The sequence below is a fragment of the Telopea speciosissima genome, chromosome 1 (genome assembly GCF_018873765.1).
Source record: "Telopea speciosissima isolate NSW1024214 ecotype Mountain lineage chromosome 1, Tspe_v1, whole genome shotgun sequence".
In the NCBI taxonomy this organism is placed as follows: Eukaryota; Viridiplantae; Streptophyta; class Magnoliopsida; order Proteales; family Proteaceae; genus Telopea; species Telopea speciosissima.
The window spans coordinates 11919780-11936437 of record NC_057916.1 but is presented as its reverse complement, the minus strand read 5'-3'; the positions used below and the strand labels follow the sequence as shown (position 1 = coordinate 11936437).

The following is a 16658-nucleotide window of genomic DNA, read 5'->3' as shown; positions in this document are numbered from 1 at the left end:
TAAGTAATTAGGCCATAGTACAGGGGGTGTCCAAGTAATTTTCTCTTCAATTTATTAAGTGGGTACTTGATAGTTGGGGATAGGTGCGACACGAATTTGTATTGTGCATTATATAGAGGCTAGTTGGCCATTTGCACCATGGATGTAGGCACACTGTCGAACCACGTATATCTCTGTTTTGTGGTGTGTATGACTTTGTGGTTTTTTGTATGCCCTTGTATTGTGGATGTATCTATTGCAGGATGTTTTGAGGATGAGGTATGTGATGTGTGCTTGGTGATCGCTGTACATGTTTGCTGTAAGGTGATATGTATGTTAGGTACACTCGATAGTCAGGCAACATGGTTGTGAGTGCATGTGGTTGTGAGGTGAGTGTATGTGTATGTGTGTGTGCCTTGTCCTTGAATGTCAGTGATGCCAACAAGTGAGTTGTGCGAAACGAACAAGTTGGGCTGAAGGTTTTGAGCACCACTGATTCACCCCTCCTCTCAGTGGACATCTCAGTTCAACACAATTGTTGGTCCAAGGGATTAAGTTTTTAAAATGTGGGGCTTATCAGGCCAGCAAGGAGTCCATTTCAACATATGGACTCACTTGGAGACTAGGGCTAATTTAGGGATTTCACCTTTGCCATTATATATCTCCTAATAGAATATAGGTTATATACTGGGGTTCTGTGGGGTATTTTTCAATCTGAAATTAACCAGGCATCTGACCTTAACCTAACTATTTAATCGTTCCATGATGTTAGGCCCGGATCCTATAACCTGGGTTGAGGTATGTGGGTAGATCAGTTATTGACACCTCTTTCAGAATTCTGCACTATTACATTTCAAACTACAAAACTTGAAAGAACAGAAGCTCACTAAATGAAAAGTTTTACAGTTATATTTGTCAGGTACCTGTAATCAATTATCAGAAGCAGTTGGAGCTGAGTACAAATTGGGCATAAAAGTCTAAAAAATGTTTGGGTACCCCAAAGCTCAGCCATCTAGAGCACCCCCGGATTGTACTTCATGGAATCAAAAGGTTATGAAAATAAAGGCAATGAAATAGGGAGATACCATGTGGTGCAAGTGCAATAAGGAGGGAGGGGGGGGGGGAGTCCTTCCTCCTAGCATTGCTCTAGAAGTTATGACCTGAACCTGACTAATAATCATATCCAAGATGGTCCTGGTGTTGGATATTTTGACATTTGATGTGTGTCCATCAAACCCAATTTAATTTGATTAAATTAATTAATTACATTTTTATTATGTGTTTGTTATAATTGTTAAATTTTGTGCAACAATCCAATAGTACCGTTACTTGTTCTCAACTATGGACAGACTTGAGCACTCCGTTCTAAGGTTGTCATATTGCATATTTCCCCAATGGTGATTGGATGGAAATATAAATATGGGCACTTTATTGTGTTGAACATTGATCCATTTGAAATTCCTGATGGTTTACTGCCAGTTGTGTTTGGCAACAGGAATTTCTAGTTTTCTCTTTTTCCCATACTTGAGAGGCACTTACTGTTACATTTATATTTTGTGCGCTTGTGGTGAGCCAATGGTTGATGTTTTGAGGAGGAGAGATAGACACATGGGAGTGGTGGTGTAGACCAAACCACTCCCACACATAGTTCTTTTCCCCTTAAATTATATTAAAAAAGTGTTTCAAATGTTTTGGGTCTAGTCACCGGTCATGACACTCCTATTATTTATTACAATGGATTTAATTACGTGGCGATGATTTTATTCCATGGTTGCTAGGTCCATTGTTAATGCTGGTGTTGTGGGGGAGAAAATGAAATGAAAATATCTATCACTGGGGGTTTAGTTAGAAATGAGCTAGGATTGATTCAAGGTAAGAAGTAAGAGGGTAAAGGCTGAGAAGAGGAGGAGAAGAGAGATGAACACAACCGTGTGGGAGAGAGAATCGATTTCTCTCCCCTATATTTTTCATTAATCAACTGTTGGAATTATAAACAGCTCCCTAGGGAGGTAAAAGGAAAAAAAAAAACAAGAGACGAAATACAACTTAAGGCACAATACAATAACTAGTTACAGAAATACCCCTAAAACATAAACTCTAACAGGTTTTCAGGTTATGTCTTTTGTAACGTCATCCTTTTGTGCAATTAAGGACAACTTAAAGGCTACCCTTTAAGATCACACCACTTGGTGTGATCTTGTCCATTATATTGTAATCTCCTAAGTTAGCTTCTTTTATTTAAGAGAAGATTTGCTGAAACCCTAATCACACTAGGCATAATTTGCACAATATTATTCTTTTAGGGAAAAGAGAGCTTGAGAGAGAAAAAGAGTGCCTTCTTCCTTTTCAAGCAAGGGTTTTGGCCATTGGAATTGGTGTAATCGATGGAGATCATGACCTCGTGTTGCATTCCTTTGGAGGAACGTGCCACTTGTGTGTTCTAGGTAACTTACAAACCCGGTTTGGTTTTGTTATCACATGTGTTCATCGAGATCCTTGTTCCATAAATTTTTTGCAATGGATTTTTGTATCGTTGCGCTTCTGCCATCACCAACACCTGGACCCAACTAACCAGGGTTGGGGTATGTTCGGTTCTTTAGTTGGTCATCAGTTAATTAACAATCCTACAAAATTCCACATTATCGCATTATACTCATGCCTGTTGGTGTCCTTAGTGGGCTCAATAAGAGTTGACTGCTAACCAAACATAAGACTTTGGCCTAACTTATCAGGTCCTAAACTCCAAGATGCTGGGGTATATCAAATCATTGTTAATTAGCTACTCAAATGGCTCACCTGCAGAATTCCGTGTTAGTGCATTTTCATACAATGTAAATTAAAGAAAACAGAGGAACTTACTTTATATGTCATTAAATCTGCCAAGAGCATCATGTGGCGTATGTCTATGCTCATTCCATGACTTGACATGGTATATTGTATTTCATCGATGATACACTTTCTTGCAGCTTCAATTCCAAGAGTAGCTTGGACTTCAATGATATGATTACTAGTCGTTTTACGTCCATCAACTCCTGGAGTTCCCATAACGGCCAGAAGATTTGTACTGCAATAGTGCAATGATGCAGTAAGTCGTCCATAAATAAATGATAGCTACATGTTCCCAGGTATATTGCTTTTCAGAATCACATTTTCTCACTGAGTTGACTAATTTAAAAATGATATGTTTTATAATATTTTCCTAAAATATTTCAGTTTCTTTTTGCTCCAAGAGGAACCTTTCTGTCATGTTTCTTGATACATCAGCTGCTAATTAGGTAATTTTCATGATATTGGTAGCATAGTTAGGTGATGAAGAGGACTAGCTGAGACCTACCTGGACAGAATAGAGCAGCCGAAGGCTTCCAGATTTACAACAAGTTGCAAGTAGCAGTAGTTGCAGATATTCAAGAAAAGCAGAGCATCTGCTCGTTACATATCTGAGATCTTATTTTCTCTTCTTTTTTTCCCCTCCCTTATTCATTGGTTTCATATAGGACTGTGGGACCTAGGGAGACAGAAATCAATGGGTATTAACTGGTCTAGATAAGAGTTCTGTTAGTACTAGGTTTTAATAATGTATAGGCTAGTTTCTAATTCAGTTCGATAGCTTTATTTCTGGAGTTATGCCAGTTCTAGTCCAGTTTTTAGTGAGAATTTAAGGAGTTATTATTAGGGTATATCAAACAGAACAACAGATATGATTTTTCTTTTCATCAATTTATGTTATTGCAGCAGCTATTGAAGCTCTGTTTTCTCCCTATTTTCTGGTTTTATCTATGGTGTTCCTCGCAGCTAGAATTCCTTTCTTTACATCATCAAGGTACACTAGGCAACAAGGTGAGCCTTGAGGACAACCTTTCACCTTGTGTGTCAAGGCACCCTCACATAAATACCTAGTCTTAGGCTCTATATGTTATAAATCTTATGAATTTATAATTTCTACCACTATAAGTTTCTAAAGAAATCCTTTATTCCCTCAATATTTATGTGTTGATATATATATATATATATATATCAGCTACAAAATAAGGTAATTGCCTTTGCATCAAGTCCTCACCTAGGCCTTGCCATCTGGTAAATCCCTTTCTTTAGTTAGGAGAAAGCAATGTTTCACTCAATGCATATGATCAAATTTTTTTTTTAACAAATTAATAAATAAAATAAATAAAAAAATACCCGACCTTATCTTATAATAATACTTCTCCTTATTACACATTTTGAGAGTTTTGTCATTGTTAATGAACACTTGTATGTAATCATTAATGTTTTATTTGGTACTAACCATACTATTCAAAATATTGATTCCATTAATGACAGAAGTATACAGTGAAATAGTAGTATAAATTATAAAAAACACATTTACATTTAAATCTTTATATGCTTTAATACCTCCCATATTAAATAGGAAAACAAAAACTATTTGAAAATTATTTATATTTATGAAACAGTAAGTACATTTACATTATCTTATAATCTCACTTTACATGGTGATTTAAATTTTAAAGTAAAATAACAATCTAAATTATGTTCATATGCTTTATCATTTCGCAATTTGTCAATGCATATTTTCAATGATTTTTAAATGTTTCCTATGTTCGTGTGGGTTTTAAATATATTGGCCTAACATTTTTAAGTGATTGATGCTTCCATTGAGATTCATATTCACATACATAACATTGCTATACTGCACGCTGTGTAGTTATATTCAACTCACATGAGTGAAATAAAAGAATGTTCAGATCTATCTGCAAGTGCAACGGATCTTGAAAGTGCATGTTCAAATTCAAAATACAAAAATTTCAAATATCCATATATTCTGTTCGTTATTTTCTGAAGGGCGTACAATGAGAAAAAGATTCCTGTTTCAATAATATTCTACTATTCTAGGAGTCAAGTACATCTGATAAACATTAAATTGAATAAATGTACACTAATTACGAACTCTTGACATATGGAAGATTATGATAGTCGGAAATTTGGTGAATAATTTCAAAATGAAGAGCAAAAAGAAGTTGATTTCACTAATGTGCTTTAAGGAAACTAACCCTTCCACAAGCAAGTTGTAATTTTCCTTGACTTTGTTAATGACTGCACGTTCAACAGTAGATATGCCCTGCCATCATTAGAATCAATCCAAAAAAAGGCAAAGTATCAATTATACATTCAATAATTTCAATTAACGGTCACAAGCATTTTTGAAGGATAGTCCTATTGTAGATGAGATTTCTCCGAAGCCTTTGCAGAAGGAATGTTCAATGGCTCACCTTTACAAGAACCTTCGGAAGGATAGACTTAAGAGAATGTAGTTGAAAATGAAGCTTACTTCTATCAGCTTCAGGTGGAAGAATTCTTAACTTATTATCGGACACGATCTCAATATGCTGTGAAATGATCACATGCCTTAGATGTCATAATAGATTGAGAAAAGATATAGAGAGGGTTAAAATGACTGCAGTAGGAACTTCTTACCTGTGGCTTCAATTTTAATTTTGATTGTTGCAAAATTGATTCTTTTACACTGATTGCAGAAATCATCAGTTGTGCAGCTGCAATCCTCTCGCTGTCAAGTGTGACAATTATTGATGCTTGTCTCGCCGTCAATACAATCTTCACGCCTTTTGCAATCTGTACAAAACGTTGAGACAAGTCAACTTTCCATATACTGTAATCTCCACAGGAGATAGTGGCATAGTTAAAGTACATACACAATGTTGTAAACGGAGTGAAGGCAATACATATTTTTTTTTATGAGAAAGGCAATGCATATTACCTTCTGTATTTAACATCATGAACACTAATTAAAGACTATTGCAAAAATTTTGCCAATACACAACTTTTCCTTGAACGAGGATGGACCTTGGTGCAACGGTTAGGTTGCTTCATCGTGGTCACGGGTTCGAGTCTCCGAAAACAGCCTCTCTGCAAAGCAGGGGTAAGGCTGCGAATATTAGGGTCCTCCTCAGACCTGCAGTGGCGGGAGCCTCGTGCACTGGGTACGATCTTTTACACAACTTTTCCTTGAACCAACCAGAAAAAAGATTTTATGTACAATAAATCATAAGATAATATGAGACAAGTCTGTTAGTTGAGACTATATGAGTCTCGGTACTAGCGCCTGGCACTAATACCGAGATGGTTAGGGTAGTTTAGGTATTATATGTTTTATTTTTATTTTTCTTATTTTTCCTGTTATGCCCTTGGTTAATTATATATATTGAATAGAGTGGGAGATCCAACATTAAGTTGCGACTCCAAAGTTGCACAAACTATCACCTCTCTCTTTTTTTCTTCCTTCTTCTCTCATTATTTACGTGATATCAGAGCTATAGGCACTGTTACAGCACTCTTAGTCTATTCTTCTCTTTTCTCAAGGCTTCTATCGGTATTGAAGTGTTCGTATCAGCTTGAGATTTTGCACCTTCGCTTGTCTTTCATTGAAGGGGTGCAACACCCTATACTGTGTTTTGGGACTGTTTAGAGACTAGTTTCATGTTCTAAATTAAGAATTAGGTTTCTCGTCATGGTGTTTGGTGTATATGGAGCGAAGATTGCAGCTGAAACTTCAGGAATAAATATCAGCAGCACCATGTCAGGGTTTTGAGATTGATTTTTAACCAGGGTAAGCAATCGATTTGTTGTTTGGGTCTTTGGAATCGATTTTTGGAGTTTGCTGGATTTTTTGGAGTTTGCTGAAGAGATAGAATTTTTGTTTGATTAAGGATTTGATGTCGATTTTTGTCAAGGTTTTCTGGCAAAGTCGATATTTGTCAGGGTTTTTGGGAATCAATTATTTTTTTCTAGAACTTTCACTTCTTGTTGCAACTTCACTCTATTTCTTGGCTGGAAATAATGTCTGAGAACTTGAATAATGTGGTGACTGAGGTGTTATCCTCATCAATCATCATCGAATCGTATTACTGAAAAGAAGATGGAGGGGATTACCAACTTTCAACAATGGAAGAACGTTGTTAAGTTGGTTCTAATCGGACGTGATCAACAGGATCACTTGTTGAAGACTAAACCTGATGATGACCCATTATGGGATACTATTGATGCACGAATCTTGGGACAGATGCTGAATTCTATGGAGAACCAGATTGTTGATTTAGTGACTCACATTGGCACTGTCAAGGAGCTATGGGAGTATCTTAATGTTTTGCATTCAGGACAGAACAATCTTTCTCGCATCTATGATATGTCTCAGGAGTTCTAGAAGGTCTGATTGAAAGGGTCACCCTTTGACCCAATACTTTGTTGACTTCAAGAGGATATATGAGGAGCTGAATTCTCTACTTCCTATCACTTCTGATGTGGAACAAATACAAATTCAGCGTGAGCAGCTCGCTGTCATGGGATTTTTGGGAGGACTCGGAAAGGAGTTTGATTTAGTCCGTTCACATTATCAGATACTTTTTCCCGAGTTCTACGTGTCTCTCGTGCGAATTCTCGTGATTCCACCCCAGTGGATACATCAGCCTTAGCATCTTTTCCACCTAACCGTGGGCCCAATAGTGGAATTGGTAATGGTGGTGGTCGTGGTCGTGGGATGGTTATGGTAAAACTCCTACTCGGGTACTCAGGCTGGTACAGATAATTCAAGTTCAGTGAAGACTTGTCACCTTTGTGGTCACCCAGGACAGATCAAACGTTTTTGTTGGAAACTTCATGGCAAACCACCTCAACAACAATTTGCCAATTCCGTTGCTACTACTAAGTTTGCTATTTCTTCATCTCCACAGTCTAAGGGTAAGACTGTGAAGATGTTTGATGAGGAGTATGCTCGTTTTACCCAGTTTCAGATTTCTCAGTCATCCCAGCTTACAACTGCTACATTTGTTTAGACATATAATGCTATTGCATGTCTTTAGACTACTTCCCGCCCCTGGATCATTGATTCATGTGCCTCGGATCATATGACTGGTGTCCCAAGAATATTTTCCTCCTTTCACAAATCATCGTCTAGTGTTACTTTAGCTGATGGCTCCTTAACTAAAGTGACTAGTACTGGCGTACTGGTACTATTCATGTTACATCTTTGTCCTTGTCTTCCGTCTTTTATTTACTTGACTTCCCTTTTAATCACTTGTCTATTAATAGGTTTACCAAAACCTATAATTGTTTTGTAACCTTTTCTCTGACTCTTGTGTATTTCAGGGTCTTACAACAAAGAAGATGATTGATAGAGGTAGTGAATGGGGGGGGGGGGGGCTGCAGATACTTGATACTTGAGGACACTTCACCTGTGGCGTCACCTCACCAAATTTAATGGAGGTCACCAGATCTCTTTTGTTTGAGATGGAAGTGGCCAAACCTTTTTGAGCAGCTGCTGTTTTGATTGTGTATTAGCTCATTAACCGCATGGCTTCCTCTATTGTACGTGGTGATATTCCTTATTCTCTGCTATTTCCTTCTGCGCCTTTGTTTGTTTTACCACCATGTGTCTTTTGTAGTGTTTGTTTTATTTGTGATCATCGTCCTAGTGTTTCGAAGTTGGATCCTAGAGCTCTTAAGTGTTTCTTTGTTGGTTATTCTCGCACCTAGAAGGGTTATCATTGTTACTCATTTGACTTACAGAAATACTTGTCACTGCTGATGTTTCCTTCTTCGAATCCACCCCTTACGATGAATCTTCTTTTGTTGTTTCTGAGTTGGATAATGATCTTCCAGTATATGTTGTTCAGTCTCTTGTTAATCCAATTCCACAGGTTGCTTTACCACCACCAGCACCACCCACGCCAATTCCTATTGTGTACCAACGCTACCTACGGAAAGTTTGGGCCCCACCCAGTACGGTTGTTTCTGCTCCATCTTCTTTGCCTGCTGGTCCTGCAATAGGTACTTCTCCTTCTTTTGATCTTGATGTTCCTATTGCTTTTCGTAAAGGTGCTTGGAGTTGTACTCAACACCCTATTTCTAATTTTGTGTCTTATTCTGGTTTGTTTTCTACCTTCCACTCGTGTTTGACCACTGTTGAAAATCATCCTATTCCTAAGTGTGTTGAAGAGAAATTATCTGTTCCTGGTTGGCGGGCTGCTATGAATAAGGAACTGTTGGCGTTGGAGGAAAATCAGACATGGGATCTTGTTCCCTTACCCTGAAGTAAATCAACTATTGGTTGTCGTTGGGTTTATGTGGTGAAGGTGAACCCTGATGGTTCCTTGGCACGTTTGAAGACCCAACTCGTGGCAAAGGGCTATTCCCAAGTATATGGTGTGGACTAATTGGATACTTTTTTCTCCTGTGGCTAAGCTTACTTCTATTCGTATTTTGATTTCACTTGCTGCCACTCATCATTGGCCTTTATATTAGTTAAATGTTAAGAATGCTTTTCTACATGGGGATCTTCATGAGGAAATTTATATGCAGTAACCTCCTGAGTTTGTTGCTTAGGGGGAGTCTGGTCTGGTGTGTAAACTCAAGAAGTCGTTGTATGGGCTGAAACAGTCCCCTCGGGCTTTGTTTGGCCGGTTCACTGAAGTTGTGTTAGAGTTTGGGCTGACACGGTGTGGTAGTGATCATTCAGTATTTTTCCGACGTTCCGATGTAGGGAAAATATTTCTTATCGTTTATATAAATGATATTTTTATTACAGGAGATGATGCTTCTGGTATTAAGAACTTGAAGGTGCATTACAGCAACAGTTTCAGACCAAGGATTTGGGAGAATTGAAGTAGTTCTTAGGTGTGGAAGTGGCTCAGTCAAGGAAAGGAATTTCGATTTCACAGCGAAAATAAGTGATTGATCTTCAATCAGAGACAGGGATGTTGGGCTCTAAACCTCTAGATATTCCCATGGATCCCAATTTAAAGCTTACAACTGATGATGGTGGTGTTTTAGGTGATCTTGAGAAGTATTAGAGACTTGTTGGGAAATTGAATTATCTAACAGTGTCTCGGTCTGACATTGCCTTTCTTGTTAGTGTGGTGAGTCAGTTTTTGTCTGCTCCTCGGATGTCTCACTGGGTGGTAGTTGTACGTATCTTGCGATATCTCAAAAAGACTCTTGGACTTGGTCTCATTTATAGTGATCATGGCCACAGGCGGATAGAGGGTTTTTCAGATGCTGATTGGGAGGGATCTACAGTTGACAAGAGGTTGACTACAGGTTATTGCACATTTGTTGGAGGGAACCTTGTGTCCTAGAAGAGCAAGAAACAAATAGTGGTTGCTCGATCCAATGCAGAGTCAGAGTATCGGGTTATGACACAGGCTACTTGTGAGCTAATGTGAGTGAAACAATTATTGACTGAACTTGGATTGTCAGAAGATTCTCCAATGCAATTATGGTGTGATAATCAAGTTGTCCATTTGCTTCGAATCCTGTGTTTTATGAAAGAACGAAACACATCAAAGTAGACTGTCATTTTGTTCGAGAAAAGCTGCAACAAGGGCTGATTTCTCTTCGTCATGTTTGTACAGGAGAGCAACTTGCAGATGTCTTTACATAGTCTTTGGGAAGTACAAGAGTGGATTATTATTGTAACAAGCTGGGCATGATTAACATCTATGCTTCAGCTTGAGGGGGAGTGTTAGTTGAGACTCTATATGTCTCGGTATTAGTGCTATGGTTAGAGTAGTTTAGGTATTATGTTTTTTTTTTCTTCTTATTTTTCCTGTTATGCCCTTGGTTAATTATATAGATTGAATAAGTAGGAGATCCAACATTAAGTTGCGACTCCCAAGTTGCACAAACTATCGCCTCTCTCTCGTTTTCTCTTCTTCTCTCATTATTTACAAAGTCAAAATAAGTTCTTCTAATTTTGACCAACAAAAATTTTCCTTTTAGAACTAGTAAGAGTAAATTTATAAATTTTAGTGAACTATCATTCTTTCACAAGTCAGGTATTTAGAAATTGTCACAAAGCCAAGTTACTCGCAAGTGTTCTCTCAGATGTATGTGTTAGCTCCCCTACCTAGTCATAATATCACTTTCTAACACCAGATGACTGGTCACCTTGAGTGTCAAGGAGTCCAGAACAGACCAGGGGGACGAAGGGAGACATTTTTGTGTATATTATTGAAAAGTTTGAGATGATATAAATATATGCGAAATGTACAACCATGTTAAGAAAATAATTATATTATTGAAATGGTATTTTAAAAGTGTATTCAATTTTTCCCTTCAAAAGCTACTTGCTTATGTTTTATCACTCGTTGGTGTTAAAACAAAAACATCGAGAGCAGAGGTACGGACACACTCAAAATCTGGACAGGTAAGAAACTTGCTCTAGCATATGCCCTAGAATTGGACTACCTCCACATTGTAGGATAAGGGAGATTCTACAAGGCGTGGTGAGAGAGAGAGAGAGATCTCCTCAGTCTCACCGTTCAAATGGGTTGCTCTAAAGGAACTGAAGGGTCTTGGGAACTGCTCCTCCAAGGGATGCCATCCCCCACCCCTCTGCATGTTGAGATGTCTCACAATGGATTCTGCAACTTTCTTGGTTTATTGGCTTTGAGGTGGCTAAGAGATGCTTGCCTTGGTCTTTTGGTGAGTGGCTTGTGTTTTGATGTCTTTGTTGTTTTTTGTGATAGGCATCTTACCTACCTTCTAAGGACTCACTTAGATTTGACTTGCTCTCGGGAGAAAAATGTATTTATTGAATCAGGAAATATTGCCATGTCCGAAATATATTCTTCATATAGACCAGGTTCCTCTTTCCTCTTACTTTCATTTTTCATTTACTACTTCTCTTATCTCTTTTCTTCATTTTTATTTTTCATTCCTCTGACCTTCATTTCCCTTCGTGAGGACCTCAAATTTCCCCTATATTTTTTTGCAAGGATCCATGTTGCAGACCCCATTTAATTGGGATAAGGCTGAGTAGTTGTTGTATATGGATTGTGGCACTATCTAAAATCCTCAGTTCCTCGTAACCGCGAACCTAATTATCAGAGGACCTTCTTGGGCACCCAAGGTAAGCAGGCTAAATTTACCTTATATCTATCTAACACAACACTACCATTTTACTTTTGAACCATGATATATGTAGTTCAGTAAAATTAATGTTTGTTTATTGGGCTGTGCCAGAGAAATTAATTACTGGTTTAGTTGGTTTTAAATTTGAAGAGATTTACTTAATCCCCAAAAGGTAGTTATTGCTTATAAGTCCCAAGAAAAAATAAAACTGATCTTCTGAGAATACCCCCATCATCAATTCTCCCAACCGTTCCATTATGAATGAAAAAAAATGTAAAAAGCAAATGACTTTATCTCCTATTTTACTGCTGAGGTGGAGTAAGGAAGTGCAAAGAAGCAGGAGAGTGGGAAGAAGGGTAGGGGCCCACAATTTTCTCGTAAAAAAAAGCATTTCTTAGGATTTTATCTAACTTCTTTTTCTATTGTTTCTTATGACCGTTCCATTATGAAAAAAAAAAAGAAAAAGTGAAAACAAAGGGAAAGTGGGAAGAAGGGTAGGGCTTTTCTCCTAAAATAAAGGGCTTTAAACCAATTTTAAACCGAATTAGGGAGGGGATTTTGAAGAAGCGAGATTTTCTCTACTTGGGTGCATTCAATGTCTAATAGGAAGCTTCTCAGATTTGTCAGTGTTTTTTTTTTTGGTGAATAAAAAATTCATTACCAAAGAGAAAAAATTACAGGGTCCCCAAACCCCAAGGGGAGCAAAAAAACAAAGAATCAGAAGCCAAAACCTCAGTTATGAGGGGCAGGAGCAACAAGAGAGACAGAAGAGAGACCCCAGGAGACAACAATGAGCCTGTTCCTAGGGGTGTCATGACAAGAAGAGGGAGGAGCTGACGATAATTTCGCCTTAATTTCAAAAGAAATGGAATCCCAAATCTGCTAATAAGACCTAGAGTTGGAGGCCCATTTCCTGATATTACGCTCCATCCATATATGATTGAAAGTTGCACAAAAAGATAGCTTCCCGACCGTGTCACAAATAGAGGAACCGATAAAGGTCATATCAATCCAAATCCATTCATGACAGAAAGGAAGGATTCTTCTAGGGGCTGGCCAGTATTTGATCAAGATACCTTTCCAAATTGCTGCCACAGTAGGGTACTCAAAGAAAAGATGATTAGTGTCTTCCAGATTGTTCTAGCAGAGGCAGCAAGAGGGGAAAACAAGAATCTGGCGATGACGAAGGAAGGCCTGAGTTGGAAGACAGCTAGTGAAGATCCTCCAAGCCGTGAAGTAGTGCCAAGGGATACGATGCTTAAACCAAAGAAGCTTTCTCCAAGGGACAAACGGACCCTTCAGACGAATGAGATCCCAAGCTGATTTTGAGGAGAAGGAGCTTGAATTGCTTGTCAACTAAGAAACACAGTCACCTCTATCCATATGTCTTCTGGGGATGAAGGGAAAATCACTCCAGATGAGATTAAGCTCTGGAGAGGTAGTAGGAGGAGGAAACCAGCCAGTATGATCTAAGATGTCAGCCACCAAAGAGAGCCTGTGAAGACCTGAAGCATATATGATTCAAGGGGTGATCGAGTGGAGGAGGATCCCCTTTGGGTGCCAGTGGTCCAGCCAAAGGAAGGAACAGAGACCATCACCAATTTGAGAGTGAATGGCATGAAGCACCAGGTGGCGTGAGTCTAACACCTTGCGCCAGACCCAAGAAGAATCAGGCAAAGCTAAACCTGTCCAGATGGAATCCTGACGAAGGAGGCCCGAGTAAATCCAATCAACCCAGATGCTTTTCCTTTTAGAAACAATCTTCCAGATTAGCTTGATGATTCCAGCAGAGTTCACTTTTTTTATTCTTCTAATACCCAAGCCACCTTCCTTCTTAGGCAGACACACAACAACCCAGCTTAGGGGATGAAGGAACCTTGAAGGTTCATAACCCTTCCAAAGAAAGGAAGCCAAAAGAGTTTCCAAGGACTTAATAGTAGCTTGAGGAAGACCATAGATGCCGGACCAGTAGATATAGGATGATTCCAAAACTGATCTGATAAGAACCAACCTGCTTGCATAAGAGAGAAGCTTGCCTTTCCACAACTGAAGCCTTTTCCGAATGAGATCAAGAATTGGGGTGCAGTGGTGAGCTGAGAGCCTAATAGGAATCAAAGGGAGCCCCAAGTACTTAACAGGTAATTGACCCTCTTGGAAACCAGATTTCTCAAGAAAAACAACTTTGTCTAGCTCCGAAACCCCAACGAAGAACAAAAGAGACTTTGAAGGGTTGATGCGAAGGCCCGATAACTAATGGAAGTGTTGAAGGCAAAGCATAGTAGATTCGAGAGAGGCAATGGAAGCCTTAGAGAAAATCATCAGGTCATCTGTGAAAGCCAAGTGAGTTAACTTGAGAGCTTTACACTTTGGCAAAGAAGCAATAAGTTGCTGATCAATGCAAATTTGGATTTCCCTGGAGAGGACCATAGTTGTCAAGGCGTCGCCCCTAGGCGTCCAGGCGCCTTTGTCACGCCTTAAATTCTGGTGTTACCTTGGTCGCCTAGGCGAAACCTTGTCGCCTTGTTGGTGTCGACTTGGTTTCTGACCCCCTCACTCGCCTTAGTTCGCCTAGTCGCCTTGACAACTATGGAGAGGACTTCCAAGGCCAAAGTGAACAAGTAGGGGGAGAGAGGGCAGCCTTGCCGAATTCCCACTGAAGCACCAAAGTAACTAGCCGGGCTGCCATTAACTAATACTAAGAACTTTGGGGGAAGAGATGCAGGCCTGAATCCAATTGACAAAAATCAAAGGGAATCCCATCTTGGTCATCACTTGTCTAATAAAATCCCAACTTAGAGAATCAAAAGCTTTATGGATATCAATCTTTAGGAGGATAGAGGGGGAGTGATTTTTCCTATCAAACCCTCTGACAATGTCATTACAAAGAAGAATGTTGTTCAAGATGTTTGTTCCTGGACTGAAGGCCGATTGGTTATCACTGACAAGATCCACAACACTTTTAAGTCTTCGAGTAAGAATCTTGGCAATGAACTTGTATAGAAGATTGCATAGAGCAATGGGTTTGAAGTCATTCATAGCAAATGCACCATCCTTTTTAGGGATGAGGCAAAGAAAAGTATGATTGATACCCTTGACCTGATTAGGATTGAAGAAGAAGCTTTCAATGGCAGCGATATGGTCCAATTTAATGATGTCCTAGGTAGCTAAAAAGAAACCTATGCTAAACCCATCCGGACCAAGAGCACCAGAAACCTTGAGAGAGTGGATGGCTGGCACAATCTCATCTTCTTTAGGAATGGAGCTCAAAGAGTCAAGGTAAACCAAGGGAATGAACTTGTTGAGTAAGTCATTCGGGAAGGGAGAAGAGTCCACCTAAGTGCAGCTGAAGATTCCCTTGAAGTGCTGAACAGCTAAGTCTTTAATATCTTTAACTGTAGATGCGATAGAGCCATCCTGAGCTATAAGATGAACAATGGAGTTAGCATTGACTCTGGCTTTCAATGATCGGTGGAAATATGCAGTATTGGAGTCACCCAAATCTAACCACTTGATTCTAGATTTCTGCTTCAGGAAACTTTCTTCTCGGGCTAACAAGGAGGTGAGCTCCAGAGAAGTCTCTTTCTCCTCTGCAGCTAAAGCACTATTGAAATTGTCAGATTGCAACCGAAACTGAATAGAGACAAGCCTAGCCTTGCAATCCAAAACCTGCTGGGAAATGTTAACAAAAGTGATGTTGTTCCAATCTTTGAGGACAGCTTTAACATTTCAGAGCTTTTTGGAGAAAGCAATGAGAGGGGTAGAAAAAGCAAAGATAGGTTTGTCCCAGGCTTCTTGCACTGTGGATAAAAAAGAGGGGTGGGAGGACCACATGTCGAAAAATTTGAAGGGTTTACGACCAAAAGAAGTGAATTGCTAAATAGCTAGGGAGATGGGGGAGTGGTCGGATATGTCCTGGTTGTCAAAGGAAGCATGAGAAGAAGGAAAAGCTAAAAGCTGATAAGATTCGTGCACTCGAGGGTGGTCCCTGGTTGGTAGGAAAGAAACCTGTCATCTTGCGTCAATGGCATTGTCACCTGCAACTCCAGCGTGTGGATCCTTCCATCATTCCTCTCTGGGGTTACTCTTCCTGGGTTGCCTCTCCACTACTGGTGCACTGATGGTCTTAGTACCGTTGGCTCTGTCCTAGGCACCCCTCTTTTTTCTGATGTGAGCAAGGATTTAAGTCTTGGACCGTATTGTATCGTCTCGGCCAATACGTCTCGGTATCGGTCGTGGTCGATACGATACAGGCCGAGACGTATCTTTTTTTTTAAAACTGCAAATGTCTCGACTGTATCGAGACGTATCGACCGAGACGTACCGATACGATATGATACGATCGATACAGCCGAGAATTTTTTAAAAAGATTATTTTATTATATTTAAAAAACGATATGTATCGAGACGTATCGAGTCGTCTCGATACGTATTGTTAACTTAAAAAACACATGGCCATTTCATTGTTTTCACCTAAAACTCGATCTCTAGCAGTCCTGGTGGAAAAAAGCTCTTCCTAGCTTTGAGAAACCCTTCCAAAAACACATTTAGACTTGCTTTTTGGGTAAGATTTCTTGAGGACTTTCAATTCTTTGCCAAAAACGATCTCAGAGGAGCTGAAATCACATCATTTGGTGGATCTAACAGCCCACATTCGAATTCAAAAGCTGTTCTTGAAGGGTTAGGTAAGTTTTTTGAAAAAAACTTGAATCTTTTGCTTTAATCTTTGATTATTGGTATGTTTTTTTGTATGAATCAAAGAG

At 39.2% G+C, this 16658-nt stretch overlaps 1 protein-coding gene across 4 annotated transcripts in view; it reads right to left on the bottom strand.

The window, feature by feature from the left end:
* Positions 1-16658, bottom strand: part of LOC122670399 (DNA-directed RNA polymerase III subunit 1) — a 164311-nt gene that overhangs the window by 25131 nt on the left and 122522 nt on the right. For all 4 annotated transcript variants that reach the window (XR_006334207.1, XM_043867279.1, XM_043867260.1 and 1 more), the window contains exons 22-25: positions 5449-5604; positions 5244-5360; positions 5025-5092; positions 2839-3043 (exon numbers count right to left, since the gene is read on the bottom strand). Coding sequence is in view for 3 of the 4 variants with exons in the window: in XM_043867279.1 (XP_043723214.1) it covers positions 2839-3043; positions 5025-5092; positions 5244-5360; positions 5449-5604 (546 nt within the window). In the remaining variant the exon portion in view is untranslated. The remainder of the gene's footprint in view (positions 1-2838; positions 3044-5024; positions 5093-5243; positions 5361-5448; positions 5605-16658) is intronic.